An 18,187-nucleotide genomic window follows, 5' to 3' on the forward strand; every position below is an offset into this window, starting at 1 on the left:
GACTGCAGAACACTCACTGATCCTGTGGGTATTTTTAGGATAAAACTGACAATGAAACACTGTTAAAAGCGGAGTAACTTCCAAAGGAACAGAGAGGGGACGGACATGTGGGGGCAGCTCCTCTTCACCTGTGAAAATTAACTCCCTTTCTCTGCCTCACTGCAAACTTTTCTGCCTCCTGCACTCGTGTCCACGATTTCAGCTATTCCCAACCAGGTCCTACACAGTGGAAATGAGGTGTAAACAGTAACTGGGTGTTTGGGCTTGTGCACCTGAGCTGGCCTTGCCCTGAACCAGAACCCACAGGTCCTGTTGCAGAGGATCACACGGAGGTGCCATCAACAAATCAACATGCAGGGGAGGAGAGGCTGAGCAGAAAGAAAAATGACCCCATTGGATGCTGATGTATTTACAGCAGGTGTCTCATTCCACAGTCAGCTCAATCCAGCACTGCAGCCCTGGATTTATGAAACCAGGAGCACATCATATTTACAAAAGGGTGACTAAGTACCTATTTGCATTTCCCCTCTGGAGTAAAGAATTTCCTGGGATCCAAACTGCTGAAACAAGGGAAAAAGGCAGGAGCCTTGGGATGGGCCTCGCTGCGAAGCCACAGACACTTAGGAAAGGAGGTGGAACTGGGGGCTCAGTACCTTGGTTGCAGAGAGGGCCGAAGAATCCCGGCAGGCAGTCGCAGTGTCCCGACACGTGGTGACAAGGACCGTTGCTGTGCACGCACTGGGGGCAGGGCTGGCCACAGTGGTGTCCGTAAAAGCCAGGGGGGCAAACTGGAAACAAAACAAAATCAGCTGTCACGGGTTCTCCCAAGTTTTCTCACTGCTGAGAGCTCGAGAATTGTCTGTCTTAATCCCAAACCGTTAGTTCTTAATTTACAAACACTCAGCTTTGTGGAGAGCTGAAAGGATGAAGCCTGTTGGATTGTTCCACGTCTAACAAAGTGCAAGCTCTGAGGGAAACTGTTCAAACATTCCCACCTCATGTAGGTCCCTGGCTGTTTAGTAATACAGTGGAGTTCTCAGCAGCCTCTCTCTCACTCAGGACATTCATTCGAGTCTCTCTAACCTGCTTCAGATAAACTATCTGACAAAACATGGGAGTTAAAGATGTTTGAGCCCTCAGAGCCCACTGCAGATATGGATAATAACACATTCCAAAGCTTTTAAGATAGGAAGAGAAACACACACACAGAGACAACAGAAACTCAGGATACCATTTCCTTTGGAAACTGGGCTGAGAATTCTGAGAAGCTGCATTAGGAAACAGCATTTTATGTCTAAACAACTATGCCAAAAGCTGATTTCCAAACCTACAAGGTGTGATACCTGTGCTCACCTGGGGCAGACAGTTTATATGTGTCATGGCAGGAGCAGCAGCCATCAGTGACGAACAGAATCTGAAGATGGTAATTATGGGAACAGCATATAAAATCACCTGATTTGCATCAGTAATGACACAGGATAGCTGAGGAAACTTGTCATGAACTGTGTGCTTAATTTGCCCAAAACCTGAGATTATTACAGAATTTGTACACAGGGTTAAGAGCCAAGATTACAGCTCAGCATCTCTTCTAAACACAGACTGCTGCTTCTAAGCACATGTAGGGTGAAAACCCATCCACTGTCCAAACATTCACTGCAACAGATAACACAAAGATATGTTAAATTGCAGTAAGTGACTGTAAAAATGGTTTTATGTGTTTTTATTTTTACTCCTGTGACTCTCTGTTCCACAGTTCCGGCTCAGTGGTTACTTTATCACGTCCCTTCTATTTTTCCACCAAATGAGAATTTTTCTCTTGGTCTGTGTGCTCACAGAGGGTGTCAGGCTCTTACACCACTGCACATTTCCAGCTGGAACTTAGCTGACAGGTTTGTTGATATATATTCCAGCCATAAAACACCCTGGATCATTGCTGGAGACATTTCTGCAGGCTTAAGAGCACTAAACCATCCCGGTGTCTCATGTAATCCTGATTACACCGACAGAACAAGCTGGCTGAGAATCATCTTCAGTATCATCTTCAGTGCTGCCCTGCTCAGGCTGAATTCTGCTTCGAAATGAATTTCCAAGAGAAAAATGTGGATGGTTTTGAGAGCAAGCTTAGCAAGCTAAAGCTGCCCTCACCCACAGAGGTGTCCTCCCCGCCAGGAAGGCTCGAGCCTGAATCCCTCAGAGGAGATGGAAAGCAAGCTGAATTCCCATGCCATGTGCTCACAGAGGCATTTCAGCAATGTGAGGCAACAGCAGAGCCATCCACCAGAAGAAAATTTCTCCCCACTAGATCCCCAGCAAACATCCTCAGGGAGCAGCCTGATTACCCGGCTTGCAAACTGGGAACAAGGTTTGCCTCTTGTAGACTCTGTGCCATCAGCTGATAAAACTAAGCTGGATTTTTTTCATCTCAGAAAGGTCAGAAACTATTAACTTCTGGAAGTTTTGCACTCTTAAGGTTTCAAATTCGTGAAACATTTTCTTCCCCAATTCCCCTGAAGCTCCGAGAGCCGCATTTTAGCCTTGGAGAGAGGTTTTACAGCTACACAGATATGCTGAAGCACCTGGAAATTGGGGTTTATAATGGAAATGCTTATAGGCCATTAACTACAGCAGTGCTAGAGGTCATTGTTATAATGGCTTTAAATAAAAACTGTCAGCTACAAATTATTTTTAGAGATGAGTGTGTTCCAGTGTCGAGTGTAACTGGTGAAATCAAAGGGGCTGTACGAACTGGGAATGCAGAATGTCTTACAGGAAGAAGAAGAAGAAGAAAAAGCTGCAGAAAAGAAAGACAAATCCACTTCTTGTTTACACAGGAAGATGGTTGTGTGTAGTTTGGATCAGTGAATTAGGGTCCCTACGGGGCAAATGCAGCTTCCCAGATAAAGCAAATGAGAGGGTTTTTATCTGCTCGGCACATTTTAATGTGGAGCAGCAGAGCATCAGACAGGAGCTATTTCAGGCTGCTGTGTTTCTTTTTCTGGCACCTAAGAAAACACTGCCTCGTTATTTTGACGCCAAGGCTCTTCCACTCGTCGTTACGTGACGGGTCGGGGCTGACTCTGTTCCAAAGGTGTCCTGTGGGTCTCCCTGACTTCACTGCAGATCTGTGTCCTGCCAGGTTTGCCATGGAAAGGTGTTGCTCCTTCCAGGTCACCTGTGACTTGCAGGTGCAGCAGACCAGAAGAAGAAACACGAGGCACGACTCAGTGCAGTGGAGGAGTCTTGACCCCCCCCCACCCAGAAGCATTTTTTAGGCTGTGCTTTGCCCTCAGGGAGCTAAAGCGGCTCAGAAACCAGGGGTTTGTCTGACTGGTGTCACAAAGGAGCATTTCCATCTGCCATCTATAGAAAATCTTACTTCTCTGGCACAAGGGTCCCCTGTATCCCGGGGCACAGTCACAGGTGCCATCCTCTGGGGAGCAGGATCCCCCGTTCTCACAGCTGCACGAGATGGAGCAGTTGGGGCCCCAGCGGCCCTGGGTGCAGATGTTGTCACAGTGGATGCCTAAGGACATAAAGACACACGTTAGGATCCCCACGGCTTACTCTGCTCGCTGATCAAAGAAACTTTTGGCTGGACTGATGCCTCGCAGTCCCTCACAGAGCCAGCGAGGGAGCCTGGGAAGGAAACAGCTCTCCTTTTATCTGCTTAATAAAGTGAAAATTAAGAAAATGCCAGAGAGGTGAGTTCTGTAGGTGTTAGTGGGCTCCTGTTCAGCCCTCAGCACCATTAAAGAAACTCTGCATGTCATCTGAGAGATGAAGGTCAGGAATTGCTTTAAAGTCACAAAATAGCTCAAATAACTGGTCTGGAAATAGGCAGTTGATTGAAGCCTGATTACTTACCTGTTGTGAATTGGAAGACCTAAAAAAGAAAAATCAGGGCTCTGAAAAACATGTTGAAGTGTTTGGATTCTTGAACACAAGTAAATTCAGCTCTGTGCTGTGCTCTTACAGCACTGTGCTCGGGGGTTTTGTGCACGTACCCCACGTCCACCCAGAGCTCTCCAGTTCTGTGGATCAGAACTGAGTTCTGATCCAGCAAGCGGCCATATGTGAGCCCAGGCTGATCATCTGCATGCTAAACGGAGGCTGAGACCTGCCAATCCACCTCCAGTCGTTCCCAGGGTGGTCAATTGATATTTGTTATTACGAAAAGCAAAGCTTGGAAACACCGAAAAAAAGCACGGGGCCAAAAAAATTAACAGGAGACTTCCAGCGTGGCTTTGTGTTAACTGGTGGCTTTTAAAAAACACAACCCTGTGCCGTGGTTTGTCCCAAATAAATGTGATCTGAGGATCTGGTCCCACATCCCAGGGTGGTGCTCCTTTGGGAAAAGGCAGCACCAGCACCTGCAATCAGCAGAGCTATCGGCAGGATCAAGGGCTCCGTGCACGGAGAACCACGTGCAGGATCGTGGAGTGAGAGGGTCGTTGAGCAGTGCCAGCTGCAGGGAGCGGCACAGGCAGGGCAGAGACTGACACCACCAGGAAAAACCAAATCACAGACTGGCCTGGAAAATCCTCCTGCCAAGGAGACCACCCCAGGCTCCTGAGGGGCTGACCCGGCCGGGCTCGAGGCAGCAACGCGTCCTTTATCAGCCACGCACACGGCCCCGCTGCAGGACGGGAGAAAACAGCCAGGCAAAGGGCCAGGGGTTGGATTAGTGCATCTCCAGGGAGAAACACAATCCCAAGTCATTTCCTTGCACCCCTGATAGCTTCATCTGGATGCCACAGGTGACGCGCTGGGATCTGCACAGCCGCCCGGCCTGGAGGATTATTAAATCAGCTCAAAGTCATTATAAACACACTTACAGCGCAGCTTCAAGTTGGTTTTATAAATCTCGGGAGTTAATACGCTAAGAAATACCGCAGAGCCAAAATTTCCCTTTTCTGAAGATTAATCACACAATTATAATGGCCCTTCCTAGAAAATCTTAACCGAGTCTGGCAAAAGTACAGTTTGAAATGTGGTTTCTAGTAATACATGATCATTGCTTTATTTATAAAGAGGCAGGGTCTGTGCTGTAGAGCTTAATAAAAACCACATTAAAATACAGTAAAAACTTAATACAAGCTCAATTCCTTCCCATCTAAGTAAATAAATCTGAAAAGGGGGAGTGCAAAAACAGACAAGGAACATTTGTATTAGTAAAATCAAGAAAAACAATTATTTTAAACAGTCTCCCCTGCTCAGTTTGAAATCAAATATATCCTTGGATTACTTAAACAACAAATGCTTTGTGTGTGCATTTATGTAATGTATCTACAGTGCTCTGTAATTAAAAATTCAGACAATAAATTGTAAATAAATAAATGCATTTTGTATTTATAAATACACGTATATGATTATTTATAGCTTTGAGCGTCTCAGCGTGAGCTCCCAGCAATGAAATTCAGGCACAAATGCAGAAAAATGTGTATTTTTCCTCCCGCTTGCAGCATTAAAATTACAATTCTGTCACTGTGAATGGGCTATTTATAAACTGGGACAATTAAACAGCATTATTTCTTGTCTCTTTTTGACGAAGTTTTCGGGGGGAAAAATGACACTGGCTCCTTTCTCATGGAAGGAACCCGAATTAAAATGCCAGGGCTGTTCCTTGCAGCAGCAAAGTCCTTCCTTCAGTAATGAGTAATGAGGGATGTCTTCCCACTCCTAACGAAGGGAATGAGTCATTGTGGAGCTGATTGTTGTAGAAAAATGTAAAGGGAAGAAAAGGAAACCTTCCAGAAGCCACTGACACCCATTACAGCACTTATTTACTTCCACCTTTCCAGAAGACAACGGGGATGGGGCCGCAACCAGATTTTACTACTTTATATTACTCTGAGTTAATTCTCGTGGAAGATTTCCTTTTTGGAGGCTCCCATACACACACACACTGAATTGTAAATGTAAATGAGAAGTTCAAACTGCACCTGGACACGCATGTCTTATGGACCTGTGCTAGAAAAAGCACCTTAATTTCCCGATTCCCTACCCTGGAAGGGGGAGTCCATCCCTCCCAGCCACTTTACAGTGGCAGCCAGCGAAGCAGGAACCTTCTGGAATGTAAAACTTTCATGTTTACTTTGGGCCCTGCTGATGAACATTTCTGATAAGCAATTAGTTTTCAATTTCCAGGACTATAAAAACTGCTGAAGTTGACACACCTCTGCATTATCTCGCCTTACAACCACAGGTTCCTAATTTATGAACAAAATCCTGGGTTCACAAGCAATGACACAGAAATTAGAAAGACAACTATCAGAAGAAGTCCTTGAAGCTGCAGGAAGCAGTTCTATACATAAACTCCATTGCCTGGATACCAGGGAATTATTTTCCAGCCCGAGGCTGTGGTTCACAATTGCAGACACTGGGATAAAATTACACCTCCAAGACCTCCTTAAAACAACGTTCTGGGGGTGAATTGTAAATGAAATTCACATAACTTATATAAAATTGTAGCTATCCACTGGGTTTGGGCAAAGGGTCTGCACTGGCTGCCAGTGAGGCAGAGCCCAGGGAAGAGCAGAGTCCACTGTGGCTTTCATGCAGCCCCTGACACAGCAGCCACAAACTCTCCCTGTCCCGCTGGGCATTTGGGGTGTTGGGTTTCTGTAACCCCTGGCTGCTCTCCAGTGGGATTTCCTCTGGGCTGCTCTGTAAGTGGCACTTAGCTGGGTGTCCCAGGAGTGGCTTCATTCCCCCTTCCCCACACCAGCCTCCTCTGCCCACACAGTGGGGATGAAAAACCAGCCCTGAAGTGCTGTGAAAACACAACCTGGGCTGAACTGAACCCACCAGAGCAGTCACATCTGCACTGTTCTCAAGGACAGCTCTTCCAAGGTCCTCCTCCTCACAGGAGACACTTTACCACCAGGACAGTTTACCACCAAGTGGCCAAGCAGCTGCTGTCTGGGACATGGGGAGGGTCTGGTGGAACTCCAGCCCAGATTTCCCACAGGAGAAGCCAGTGGGTTGTGCAGGAATGTCCCAGTGTGGAACTGTAAATGGCATCTTGATAAAGGACAGCAGCAGGGAGAGAGGTAGAGGAGGAAAAGAATCCCAGAATGGTTTGGGTTGGAAGGGACCTTAAAGTCCATCTTGTTGCACCCCCTGCCACAGGCAGGGACACCTTCCACCAGCCCAGGTTGCTCCAAGCCCCGTCCAACCTGGCCTTGGACACTTCCAGGGATCCAGGGGCAGCCACAGCTTCTCTGCCCAACCTATGCCAGGGCCTGCCCACCCTCCTAGCCAGGAATTCCTTCCCAGTATCCCATCTAACCCGGCCCTCTGGCAGTGGGAAGCCATTCCCTGTGTCCTGTCCCTGCATCCCTTGTCCCCAGTCCCTCCCCAGCTCTCTTTGGAGCCCCTTTAGGCCCTGCAAGGGGCTCTCAGGTCTCTACAGAGTCCTCTTTTCTCCAGCTCTCCCAGCCTGGCTCCAGAGCAGAGGGGCTCCAGCCCTTGGATCAACTCAGTGTCTGGCTGGTGGAAACCCCTCAAGTGACAAATGTTTTATCCCAATAACATAAATCACATATAACAGCCCAGCTCTGCTGCAGAGTGGCTGGGGGGGGGGGGGTGTCTGGTGCCTCCATGTCACTGGTTTTCATGGAGCAGCTTCCGTTTTTACCAGATGAAGTCGGTTCTTTGTATTAAAATTTACAAGTCAGGCTGGGATGGATTAAGCTAAACATCCACACAACCATCAGGAAAAGGAGCCAGAAAAAAGGGAAAAAACAAACTCCTGCAAGCCATACAACTGGGATGTGAGGCACCTATTGAAGATCTCCTTCATAGGCTGCATTAATAATCTTCAGTGGCTTCACGAAAGTTTGTCAAACTAATGCAGATTTAGTGCTGCCTGGAACTACATCACACCAAGGACTTTGGAGGGTGAAATTCCTGAAAGGCAGACCTAAGCAAAGCTCCCTTTTTTCCCCCCTCTCCAGCTTACTTCTGCAACTGCACCCGTGCCTGGGGATTACGTCTGTGGCTCTTAATAAAGCTGCCATTGTTTCTGTGCTGCGTCTCTGGGTAGTTGGAAACTAATACTCCAAACACAATAGAAGAGCAAAACTGGACGGAATAAATGAGAACCAGTGGCCTATTTTTGACCACTGCTATCCCCCTGACAGCAGCCTCTGCAGCAGTGCCTCTGTGCTGCCCGGCATCTAATTATTTTTTCAGGGACGGAGGGATTTGATAAATTATAGGATGTAACTCCCTTCCCCGCCCCCCCCCATGTGCTTTAATTTTACATCTAGCAGTGTATAACTGTAATTATTTCTCTGAATAAGATCTTCAGCCTTTTTTTTTTTTTTTTTTTCTCTTTCCCCTCAATAGTCCCAATGTAAAGACAGATGCAACATCAATTAGGAATGACAGGAACGATTTCAGCAGACGTTTGAATCCAACACAAACATTGTGCTCTCCTCCACCTGTCTTTCAACATGACATGAAGTCATAATAATCTCTTATTTCTGGCATTTGAATAGCTTTGGAAAGAGCTGCTTTTTATGCAAAAATAGGCACTGGATTTTGCAGGCAACGCTGTGGAGGCCCGAGTTTGGTGAGTCACGCTTGGCCGGGATCTTTGATCTCTGGCCTTTTAACCTGATTCTCTTCTCTTTCCCCAGTCCTTATTGCTGCTACACTTAACGCTGTCCCTATAAATTCTCTTGAAATCAGCTTTGTATTTGAGATTAGATCCACGTGCTTTCCTATTTTGCTGCTTGACTCTATCTAAGGCAGCAGAAAATCCAATAAGAACATAAAGACAGACCTGTCCAAGCCGTGGATCAGCTGCTCAGAGGTGTTACGACAGCGCACCAACAAGAGTTCACAAAGAATTCTTGATGCTTTTCCATCCCTTTTTGCGTCCTAATATTTATTCCTACCTGAGGCAAACCCTCAAGTGTTTGACTGAGATCCAGTCAGAAGCACCACAGCTCAATTCCTGACAGCTCAGCATTTAAGAATGCTGAAGAATGAGAAAAGCAGTGTGGGGAGGGCAGCAGATAGATGAAAACATAAAGGGATCTCTCATAAAATTAAATGGAAACATTAAGAATTGATGGCTGCTCATCCAGTCTGCAAATAAGCTATTTTTGTTTTTATACAGTGAAACTGCTCAACAGAGATAACAGCAGCCACACTCACATTATCTGTGAACTTCTGTGCTGTTCTCCAGTGCTTTTTTAACTGATTTTTTTAACTGATTTTCCCCCCACACTGGTGCCACGGAGCCCCTCCCTCCCTCACCGATGGGCAACTCCTGAGTGTAACAGCCCCATCAGTCTAAATGAAAGCTCTGTGATCTGGTCCTAAATTATGAAGAATAAGCCTTTCCCTGCAGCCAGTGAAAAATTCTAACTTGTCCCTTCCCTCATCTTTGCACGGGCGATTTATGCACCCATTAATGTAAGTGTTTTTCTGCCAGTAATACACTCAGAGCCTAATGCACCTCTGTGGAGCTTTAATCCTACCCCTATTTTTAATTATCCAGAGAAATCACCAGATATGAATCACCCAACCCGGGGAATTTATGCAATAAAAGCTTTTGAGGCGAGAGACCTACCTCACAAGAAATGAGGTAAGTCAAAATGTTTGCTAAAATCAAGGATGATGTGGTTCCCTCTGCTCCAGGGTGTTCTCCAGGGTATTCTACAGAAACAAGGAGGGTTTCCATGAGCACAAAGGGCAGACCTGAAGAAAATGGTGCTAAAAGGAGTCAAGCTCCTTTCAGCAGCCCTTCTTCACCTTTAAGAGTGATTCCTTCCTACTCCTCAAACACTGGACACGGTTTCAGGACTGGGAAGAGAAACCTGGGAAAGGTCCAAGGGGACCATCAGCAGCTAAACAGGAGAGAGGAACCTCTTAGTGGGAAAAACTGCATTGTTTTCCTGGCCAAAACGTTGCAGCCCCTGAACCACGAGGGAAGAGCAAGAGCTGGTGTGCAAGCAGAGCCTTTTGTGTGAATAACGTTGACTGAAATTCAACTTTTTCTCCTTGAAGGAGGAGAAGAACAGGGAGGAAAACGTTTACAACGCTTCTCACAGCAAACTCTTTCACCAGTAACATATATATAATAGAGACACAGAATTCCAGACTGGTTTGGGGGGAAGGGACATTAGAAATCATCCAGTTCCACTCTCTGTCACGGGCAGGGACACCTTTCACTAGCCCAGGTTGCTCCAACCTGGCTTGGATAATTCCAGGAATGGTGCAGCCACAGCTTCTCTGGGCAAGTGTGCCAGAGCCTGTCCACCCTCACAGGAAGAAGAGGATATAAAGGATTTTTCTATTTTCTAATATCCCATCTAACCCTACCCTGTCAGACTGAAGTCACTCCCCCTTGTCCTGTCACTACGCGCTCTTGTCAACAGTCTCTCCTCACCGTGTATATTTATATACACCCCACTTTAGCCTGCAGGCTGCTTACTGAGTGATCCTTCCTTTTCTCCTTCCACACCCAGCCTGCCAAACACCCAGGGTTTAGTCTGCTGAAATGTGCACAGATAAATTTCTCACCGTTTCTTTCTCGCCCCCGTTTATTTGGAGGTGACTATTGTACACACAGCCCAGCCTGGATATAGAAAGGCTGCCCACTAAAATGGAAAGGGCTTGGGTGCCTCTAGAAGGGAGTTTCGTGTTTGTAGAACCCATTCAATCAGCACCGCCCAGGACGCCATCCAAGCCACGTCTTTCCTCCTCAATTTAAAAGCTGTCCTTTAATAAGCGAAAATAAACCTAAAAATAAACGCGAAGAATTAAGTGAACTTGTACATCTTCTGTGTTTGTGAGACTGATGCTGCAATGATTTGCATACATGCTGAAGTTTAGCAGTAGCCTTACTGCAGATGCTAATTATAGTCCAAGGGTCTGATCCAACTCCCACTGAATGGGTGGCAAAAACCCAACTGATTTCACCAGAGGTGAAACAAATACTAAAAAAATCTGGCACGGGACAAACACAACCAAACCCCACTCAGACAAGAACCAGGAGCCCTCCCTACACCTGCCAAGGAAGACACAGACATAATTAATGTCAGGACATCAATGGAGTCTTTGATATAACTTCATAATTCAGATTTTTGAAAATTAGCCCCCTATCAGCAGGAACCATCCTTAAAGGTTCCTGTCAAAGAGAGAATTTTTAAGCACAGCCTGACATTAAAATCTTATCAACTCACTTGAAATTAAGTCAATGAAAAATTAAAGCTAATTTCTAATAAGCTTATCTCACATTCATAGACTAAAGGGCACTTGTGGAATCCGGAGAGTAAGCACACCTTTTCACATGGAAAAGATTCCCACACTGGAAAGGCAGAGGCCAGAAGGGAGGCTAAAACGCACCATTTTAGACTGACTCTAGAAATTTCTAGCTTTCCTGTCTGTTTAAAGCTAATGTAAGGATACAGAATAATCACAGAAATAAATTATTAATTTAAAAATCTGGGATAAGACTGCCAAAAGTGATAAATGCAAAATATGGAGGAGATAATGGGATTAGACATCTAGAAAATGCATGTTTAATAGGAACTTACTATTGCTCCATTCTGATATTTTAGGCTCTGTGTTACAAACCAAGGGTATGAAACAGTCTGAGGTTAAAAAAAAAAAAAAGCCAACCCACCACACTGTGAATTCTAAAATACTGTGGATCTTCAGCTAAAAAACCTGCAGGTGCATGAAACAAGTCCTAGATTTCTTTTCTGGCTTTGAACATGCATGGAAAAGTCAGCTCCCAATTATATCAACACGCTCCTGGGGCTGATCCATTAATGACAAGAGAATTATTTGGGCTTCAGCCCAGTACAGCTGGGGACAGGATCTGCCCCCAAGATTATAAACTGGATACTGCTGCAGTGGAAGAAAAGTCCTATTAGTACAAACAAAAGGCATTTTATGGAAAGGGTGGGTGGTTTTTTTGTTTTTGTTTGTTTGTTTGGGGTTTTTTTCTTATTTTCAAAGGTTTTTCACCTTCTTGCAAAGAGCTCTGAGAAAGGGAAGTTAAAAATACCTTCCAGCTCCCCGTCAAAGTGGTCACTGTTTCTTTAAAATTCAAAAAGGCCTCCCCTTGAGTAACAGGCTTATCAGTTTTGCTGAATTAATGTGTCCACAGGAGGGAAGAAACATGTTCCTGTGTTTGAGTGACAGTGCAGGTGTCACTGGCAGCCTGCAAATGCTCACCACCACATCCTCCCTCGGAGCTCCCCTGACCCCTGGCCAGTGACACTGGTGACCCCATTAACTCCCTCAGACCGTCACCCGTGGAAATCCTACAGCTCCAGGCTCCCACAACTACTGGGCTGCAGGTCTGGACACGATAAGAGACAATTAGGGTCAATGTTGCTGGCAATGGGTGCGAGTTATGGAGGTTGTAAAGGACAGGGAAAGATGTATTTTGATTTCCTGTATCCAACAGCAAAGGGGGAGGCTGCTCTTATGGGACACGAGTGAAGCCTGAAGGTGAAAAGCAGCAAGGCAATCACAAGATGTTTGTTCCTCAGCACAGATCATTTCCATACCTGTGTTTGCCATCCTGATTAATTAAGGAAAATCTACGGGGGCTTCTTTTATAATTAACCATGGGATGCACCCTTTTATGTTTCCCATCTCACAGCAGCGCTCCCTTTTCCCCACACATCTTTGGGATGTTAAAATAAACTGAGCAAACTTTGGCTTTGCCTACTGAGAGAAGCCTCTGATTAACCAGCTCAGTGGATAACCGAGATTGCATCTGCAAAACCAGAGCGCCAGACAAAAAGAGAGAGGCAGAACAAGCTGCAGATAAGACAGCATTTCAGATTAAAGGCATTCAGATAAACAGGATTTTAACTGACCTTAACATTTAGAGGCACGAGCATATCCCCCTGCAGATCGCTTGTTATTTAATTCCCCCTGTAACAGCTGAAAGGTTACAAAAGACACACTTGCCCCAATTAACCTGAAGCACAGACTCATCACAGGCAGGAGCAGGGCTGGGTGTGAAGAGCAGCCGGTCCTGGGGCTTTCCTTCTGTAAACCTGTCTGGGAGCAGGACTGGGAAGAGGATGGACCCAGGTCCTGGAGTCAGGAAGGGCATCAGCTGGCTCTGCCTCCCCAGAGAGCCCCAACCTGGCTGAGGCACAAAGGAAACACCTCCAGAAATGAAAAGCCAGGCCAGCAGCTCTGGCTGAGTTAATTCCTGAGGTTTGAAGGCTACGTGATTTTATCCAGCTGGTACCTGTGAGGAAGCTGATTCTGGCACAAAACGTGCTGCCAGCAGCTCCCCCCATCCCCCTCGAGGAGGCAGGACCAGCCCGAGGGGGTTTGCAGCTCGTCCCGCAAACCCCACACCTCCAGGGCCACCAGCACTGCACCCACCACAGGAACTTTGCCATCCACGTCCTCCCTGCTCACCCTGCAAGGCCACCAGGGCAGCCGGTCCTTTCCTGGCCGGTTTCAGGTTATTTATTAAGTAAGAGGAGGCTAACTGACATTTATGACCTTAACATTGTCATGTTTGCTTGCAAAGGGCTCCCAGGACCTGCCCCACCACCCAGCGTTCCTGCGCTTCCCTTCCCTCCACGGATTCCGTGTGTGCAGGAGCCCTAATTAACCCCGTGCAATTAGCACCGCAGCACTCCAGCTTCAAGCATTTTCGTTCTAACCTAAATGTACACAAAATAACACCTCTTCCACAAACGGCTGGTGTGCTGGGAGCTCCCAAGGTACCTGTGGCACACGCAGAGCTGCAAGCACAGAAGTGCCCGTGTATGAAACGCACGGCAGAGCGGGAGCCAGACACCCTCATTAATCTTTAGAAACCAGTCTGATCAGTCAAGACTTGATCCTCTGAGGGCTACACTCTTCCTTTTTAGATCAGCAGTAGATATGAACGTCTCTCCTTTGGATGTCCAGGGTGAGTTATGTGATGTACAGGTGAGTTAAGTGGATGCAGTGCTGGTGCAAGCTGCAGAACTCCATCCCATGCAAGGCTGAGCCCTCGGTGTTGCTGCATCCCACACTTCCCTCACGTGGAGGGAACTCACCTCTGCACCAGGTCACAGATCTGATTTTGGCCAACATTTGAACAAGTTTCACTTCGCACCACATGAGAGCCTTTATCCAACGTGATTTCTGACTTTGAAGCACAAATGTCCTGCTCGCTGTGCTTCCTCCCAAGGCATTTGTGATTCCATGTGCTTGGCTGGGTAATTTCCAGCAGCAGCACCAGGGTTCAATCATCTCTAGGTCTGATCTAACTCCTGCCCTGGGCTGCACACGTGCAATTCCCCACGGCACTGGGTGGAAAGGGAACGTGCACGTCTCGGAGCAGCTTGTTGCCAGTGTGCTTATTTATGCATCCAGCTGCTTTGCACAGCTTTGTGATCTCCTGGTTGATTCGTGGGAATCTCTTCATCATCTCCCCATCTGCCAGTTACACTCAGCTCCTGAAAATTACCTTCCCTCAGCTGGGACCCACAGAAGGTCACTGTCCTCAATAAGAGTCATGATGGGTGGCAATCATGACATCATAAAAGGACGGCAGACTGCTATTAACTTACATTGTGGGCTCCTCCTTGACAGGCCTTTTTCCTTCCTCTCCCAGTCCTCCTCCATTCCCTTCCCATCCATCAGCCCCTGAAGGTTTATAGGAGGAACATCTTGAAACCACTTTAAAGAAAAATGGGTTCAATCTTCCCCTTGATCTTTACATAAAACACCGACATCAAGAGGGAGTCCCACGTCTGGGCTGAACACACAGAATATGCTGGTTTCAGAGGAAGTTTTGTGGCCATTAGAACCAGAAAAAGCCACGTGAATTCTCTGTCTGGCGTGAGTGGGCAGGAAAACCTTCAGATGTTCCATGATCCTGAACTTTTCTGATCTTTTTCAGGCCATGCCTAATTAGCACCAAACCCAGAAAGCAAAAATCTCAGCCTGAATTATTTATCACCTCATATTTATAAAATGCACCGCAATACACATCATGGCCCAGTTCACAACAACTGCAGATAAGATTAATCTTTCACTGATGCCACACTCCTTAATATGAAAATATAATTATCTAGCTGAAGAGTTTCTTAAATTACATACTTTCAAACCAGTATGAGCAGAATTCATCCTCGTGTCTGGTGCTAAGCCAAGTGGAAAAAACACTGGAAGGAGAATTGACAAAACACGTGTTGGCTCTGTCTATCAACATTTCCACCTTACGTGGCCCTGTCAACATCTTAACTCCAACTTGGTCCTGGATATGAACATAATATTTTTCCTCCCTGAAATGTGATCCTGAAGGAGTTCCAGAGCTACAGGGGCACACTGGAGGATAAAGTGCTTAGGTTGCAGCTAATCCCCTGCAAGGTGATCCACATTTATCTTGCCCAAGATGGAAATTAAAAGGAGGAGGACATCAGAAATTACTTTTACCTTTACTTGGAGTAATTAGAATCTGCATCTGAAGTTCATTTACAGGTGTGCCCGGGAGTAAGCACAAGGTATTTGTTGTAAATGCCTTTGAGAAAAAGTCACATTTTCAGTCTGCACAGCCTGCAAAAGTTCATTTCCTGCGGTTTCTTTCCCCTGGAATGCTACACCCAGAAGGATGTGTAATAAACTTTAAGAATAAGTGTGTATAAATATCTCTCTTCAATTTATTGTGCTTTTAAAAACCATTTTCTCCCTTGAAGAAACTCACAATGGCTACAGGAAAAGCCCACCAGCTGTTTCTCTGCTGATCATCAATAATGCACAGGAGAGTTTTAAAGCCTGATAGATGGATATATTGATGGCAAAGAGAGATGAATGCACTCCAGCCAGCGAGGAAGGCAAGGGGATGGAGGAGGGGGTACTACTGAGATTATAAAATGGATTTTCTTGGAGGAAAAATGCCCTTTTCAATGCAGGCCCCCGTATCCTTAAAAAGCAGCTTTGTTGTAAGCAGTGTGCAGAACTTCCTATTTTTACATTTTATTTATTCCTTAAAAGATTATTTCCACTGCATGTTCTGGGCATAATTTCACTGCTTTTGCTTCATGCTGCTGGGAGCTGAGTGTGTCCTCTCCATCACAAACAGAAGGGGAAGGGTGATAGGATCCCAAACCCCGGCTGCCTGAGCAGCCTGCCCTGCTCCACACATTCCTTCAGCTTGGTATTTCTTTAAAGAACAATTAAATGTTCCAAATGACTCGCTGTTAATGTAAATACATTTGGACTGCCAGTGCCACTGGTTGTTCTGCAGTTATGGGCAAGATTAGAACTTTATCTCCCCCAGGGCCTTACCAGAGAGCAGAGGGACATTAACCAGCATTTTAGGCAGCTAAGTGTGAAATACTGGTTGGGTCAATAAGTTGCCCCCCACTGCTGTTGTGTCAGCTGTCAAAAGCTGGCAAAGAGACCATCAGTGTGGAGTCAAGTGCAGGTCTAATTGCACTGAGATCTCCAGCCTGGACTCTCCGGCTTCACGGAATATTCCTCCCTGCCGCTGGGTCATCACGAGAGCTCTGTCACAGCAGCACTGACCTGCTCCCTGTAACTGCCCTTCTGCGTGACAAGAAGCGTAGGAAAATGGGGAAAACTCGGAGTTCTGCATGATGGAGCAGCTGTATCGACCCTGAGCATTCAGAAAAGCCCCATCTGCATCCCAGGTGTGATGTGCCCGGGACCCACCGTCCCACAGCTGCACCCCCGTGGAAAGGGCTGTTCAAGGAGAAAAACTCTGCAGGCTTTCCAGCTGATCTGCATTTCTCCTGAGGATGCTTTTCCAGAAGGCCAACATCTGGGCTCCAGGTTTGGAGCCATCTTTGACTCATCTGAATACAAATTTAATGAGTGCCAATTATTGTCACCATCACCAGCGATTCAGATATGGGCGAGTTCAGCTGATCCTGCCTCAATCCATTATTTAAAAGTTCGCAGTCACAAGTCCAGCGCTATAAACAATGCAACAGCAAAGCAAAACAAACTCAACAAAAGCCCCCCCAAATCAACAAAGCCCCAAGGTAATTCTTAATTTTACCTGTCCAGCCTGCCAGGCAGCAGCAGTACCCAGTGACAGGGTCACACCCATCGGCGTGGTTACAGTCACAGCGCTCGCTGCAGTTGAGACCATATGTTCCATCCTTCAAAAATACACATAAAAAAAAAAAAAGCCCTCTCAGTAATCAGGTTTTTTTTGTTCTGAAATGTGCAAAAGCATCTATCATGTCCCTCTTAATGCTGAGTCGCATCTTTTAAATTAGCATACAGAGCAGATAGAGACTCGGTGCCCAATGTTTTTATAGAGAACCAAATGAAGAATCACTTTAAAAAATGATGCTCCAGAAAATGCAGATAACACAGCCACAGCTCTGATAAAATATAATGCAAAGTATAATACATCCACTCAGCTGCTAGACCCCCAATCTGTTATTCACACACGATTTCCTTCAGACAGCCCCAGACAAAACGAGGCGCTGCCCTGCTCTGGGTTCAGCAGGGCCGTGGTTTAAAGGGGGTGCAAGGGCACCCCAGTGATACTCACAGGGCAGGGCTGGTCACAGAACTCCCCCTGCCATCCCGGGGAGCAGAGGCAGAAGCCATCTGCTGGCCTGCAGGCAGCTCCGTTGGTGCAGGAGCACGTCTGGTTGCAGTTGAGACCCCAACTCCCACTTGAACATGGAATAGAGCAATCCACTCCTTGCCACCCTAAAGAAACGGGAGAGACAAACAGCATTTGGGATGTTTTCATGAAAAAAAACAAGTGAGGCAGAGACAGCAAGAAAGGCAGCTGCAGCTCTGTGATTTTAGGACCGGTTTCTTAGTGTAAATTAAGACTGTTTGGGGGTCAAAGACCGACCCTTCCATTATGACCTCCCAGCTTCATCTCCCAGCATCGGTAAATGCAGAGGGGGATGGATGTAGGTGTCATGTGCCCAGATGAAGGTCTCTGGTGCCTCTCTGGGAACTGCTGGGGCAGCACAAGAGAGGCTGTGCTGCCTGTCAGGCTGCAGACCTGCTGACCCCTGGGGATGTAGGAAACTTGCCATTTGATGCTGCCTGTTTCTTGCCTCCCATTTCTTTTTTTCTTTTTTTTTATTTTTTGACAATGCTATTTAATACAAAGCAGCTTATTACACCTAAAAAAAGACCAAGGCCATCATTTCTAGCCATTAAGGCTCAAATCTTAACTACCAGCCACACAATGACTTTC

At 46.4% G+C, this 18,187-nt stretch overlaps 1 protein-coding gene across 11 annotated transcripts in view; it reads right to left on the reverse strand.

Moving 5' to 3' along the window:
• The window catches only part of MEGF11 (multiple EGF like domains 11), a 247,115-nt gene that overhangs the window by 34,620 nt on the left and 194,308 nt on the right, over positions 1–18,187 (reverse strand). For all 11 annotated transcript variants that reach the window (XR_003570692.1, XR_003570693.1, XM_027879247.1 and 8 more), the window contains 4 exons: positions 17,519–17,682; positions 17,015–17,117; positions 3,377–3,523; positions 654–788 (listed from right to left, as the gene is read on the reverse strand). Coding sequence is in view for 9 of the 11 variants with exons in the window: in XM_027879247.1 (XP_027735048.1) it covers positions 654–788; positions 3,377–3,523; positions 17,015–17,117; positions 17,519–17,682 (549 nt within the window). In the remaining 2 variants the exon portion in view is untranslated. The remainder of the gene's footprint in view (positions 1–653; positions 789–3,376; positions 3,524–17,014; positions 17,118–17,518; positions 17,683–18,187) is intronic.

Source organism: Empidonax traillii, unplaced genomic scaffold (assembly GCF_003031625.1).
Source record: "Empidonax traillii isolate 1590-97213 ecotype Southwest subspecies unplaced genomic scaffold, ASM303162v1 scaffold52:size1600334, whole genome shotgun sequence".
Lineage (NCBI taxonomy): Eukaryota > Metazoa > Chordata > Aves > Passeriformes > Tyrannidae > Empidonax > Empidonax traillii.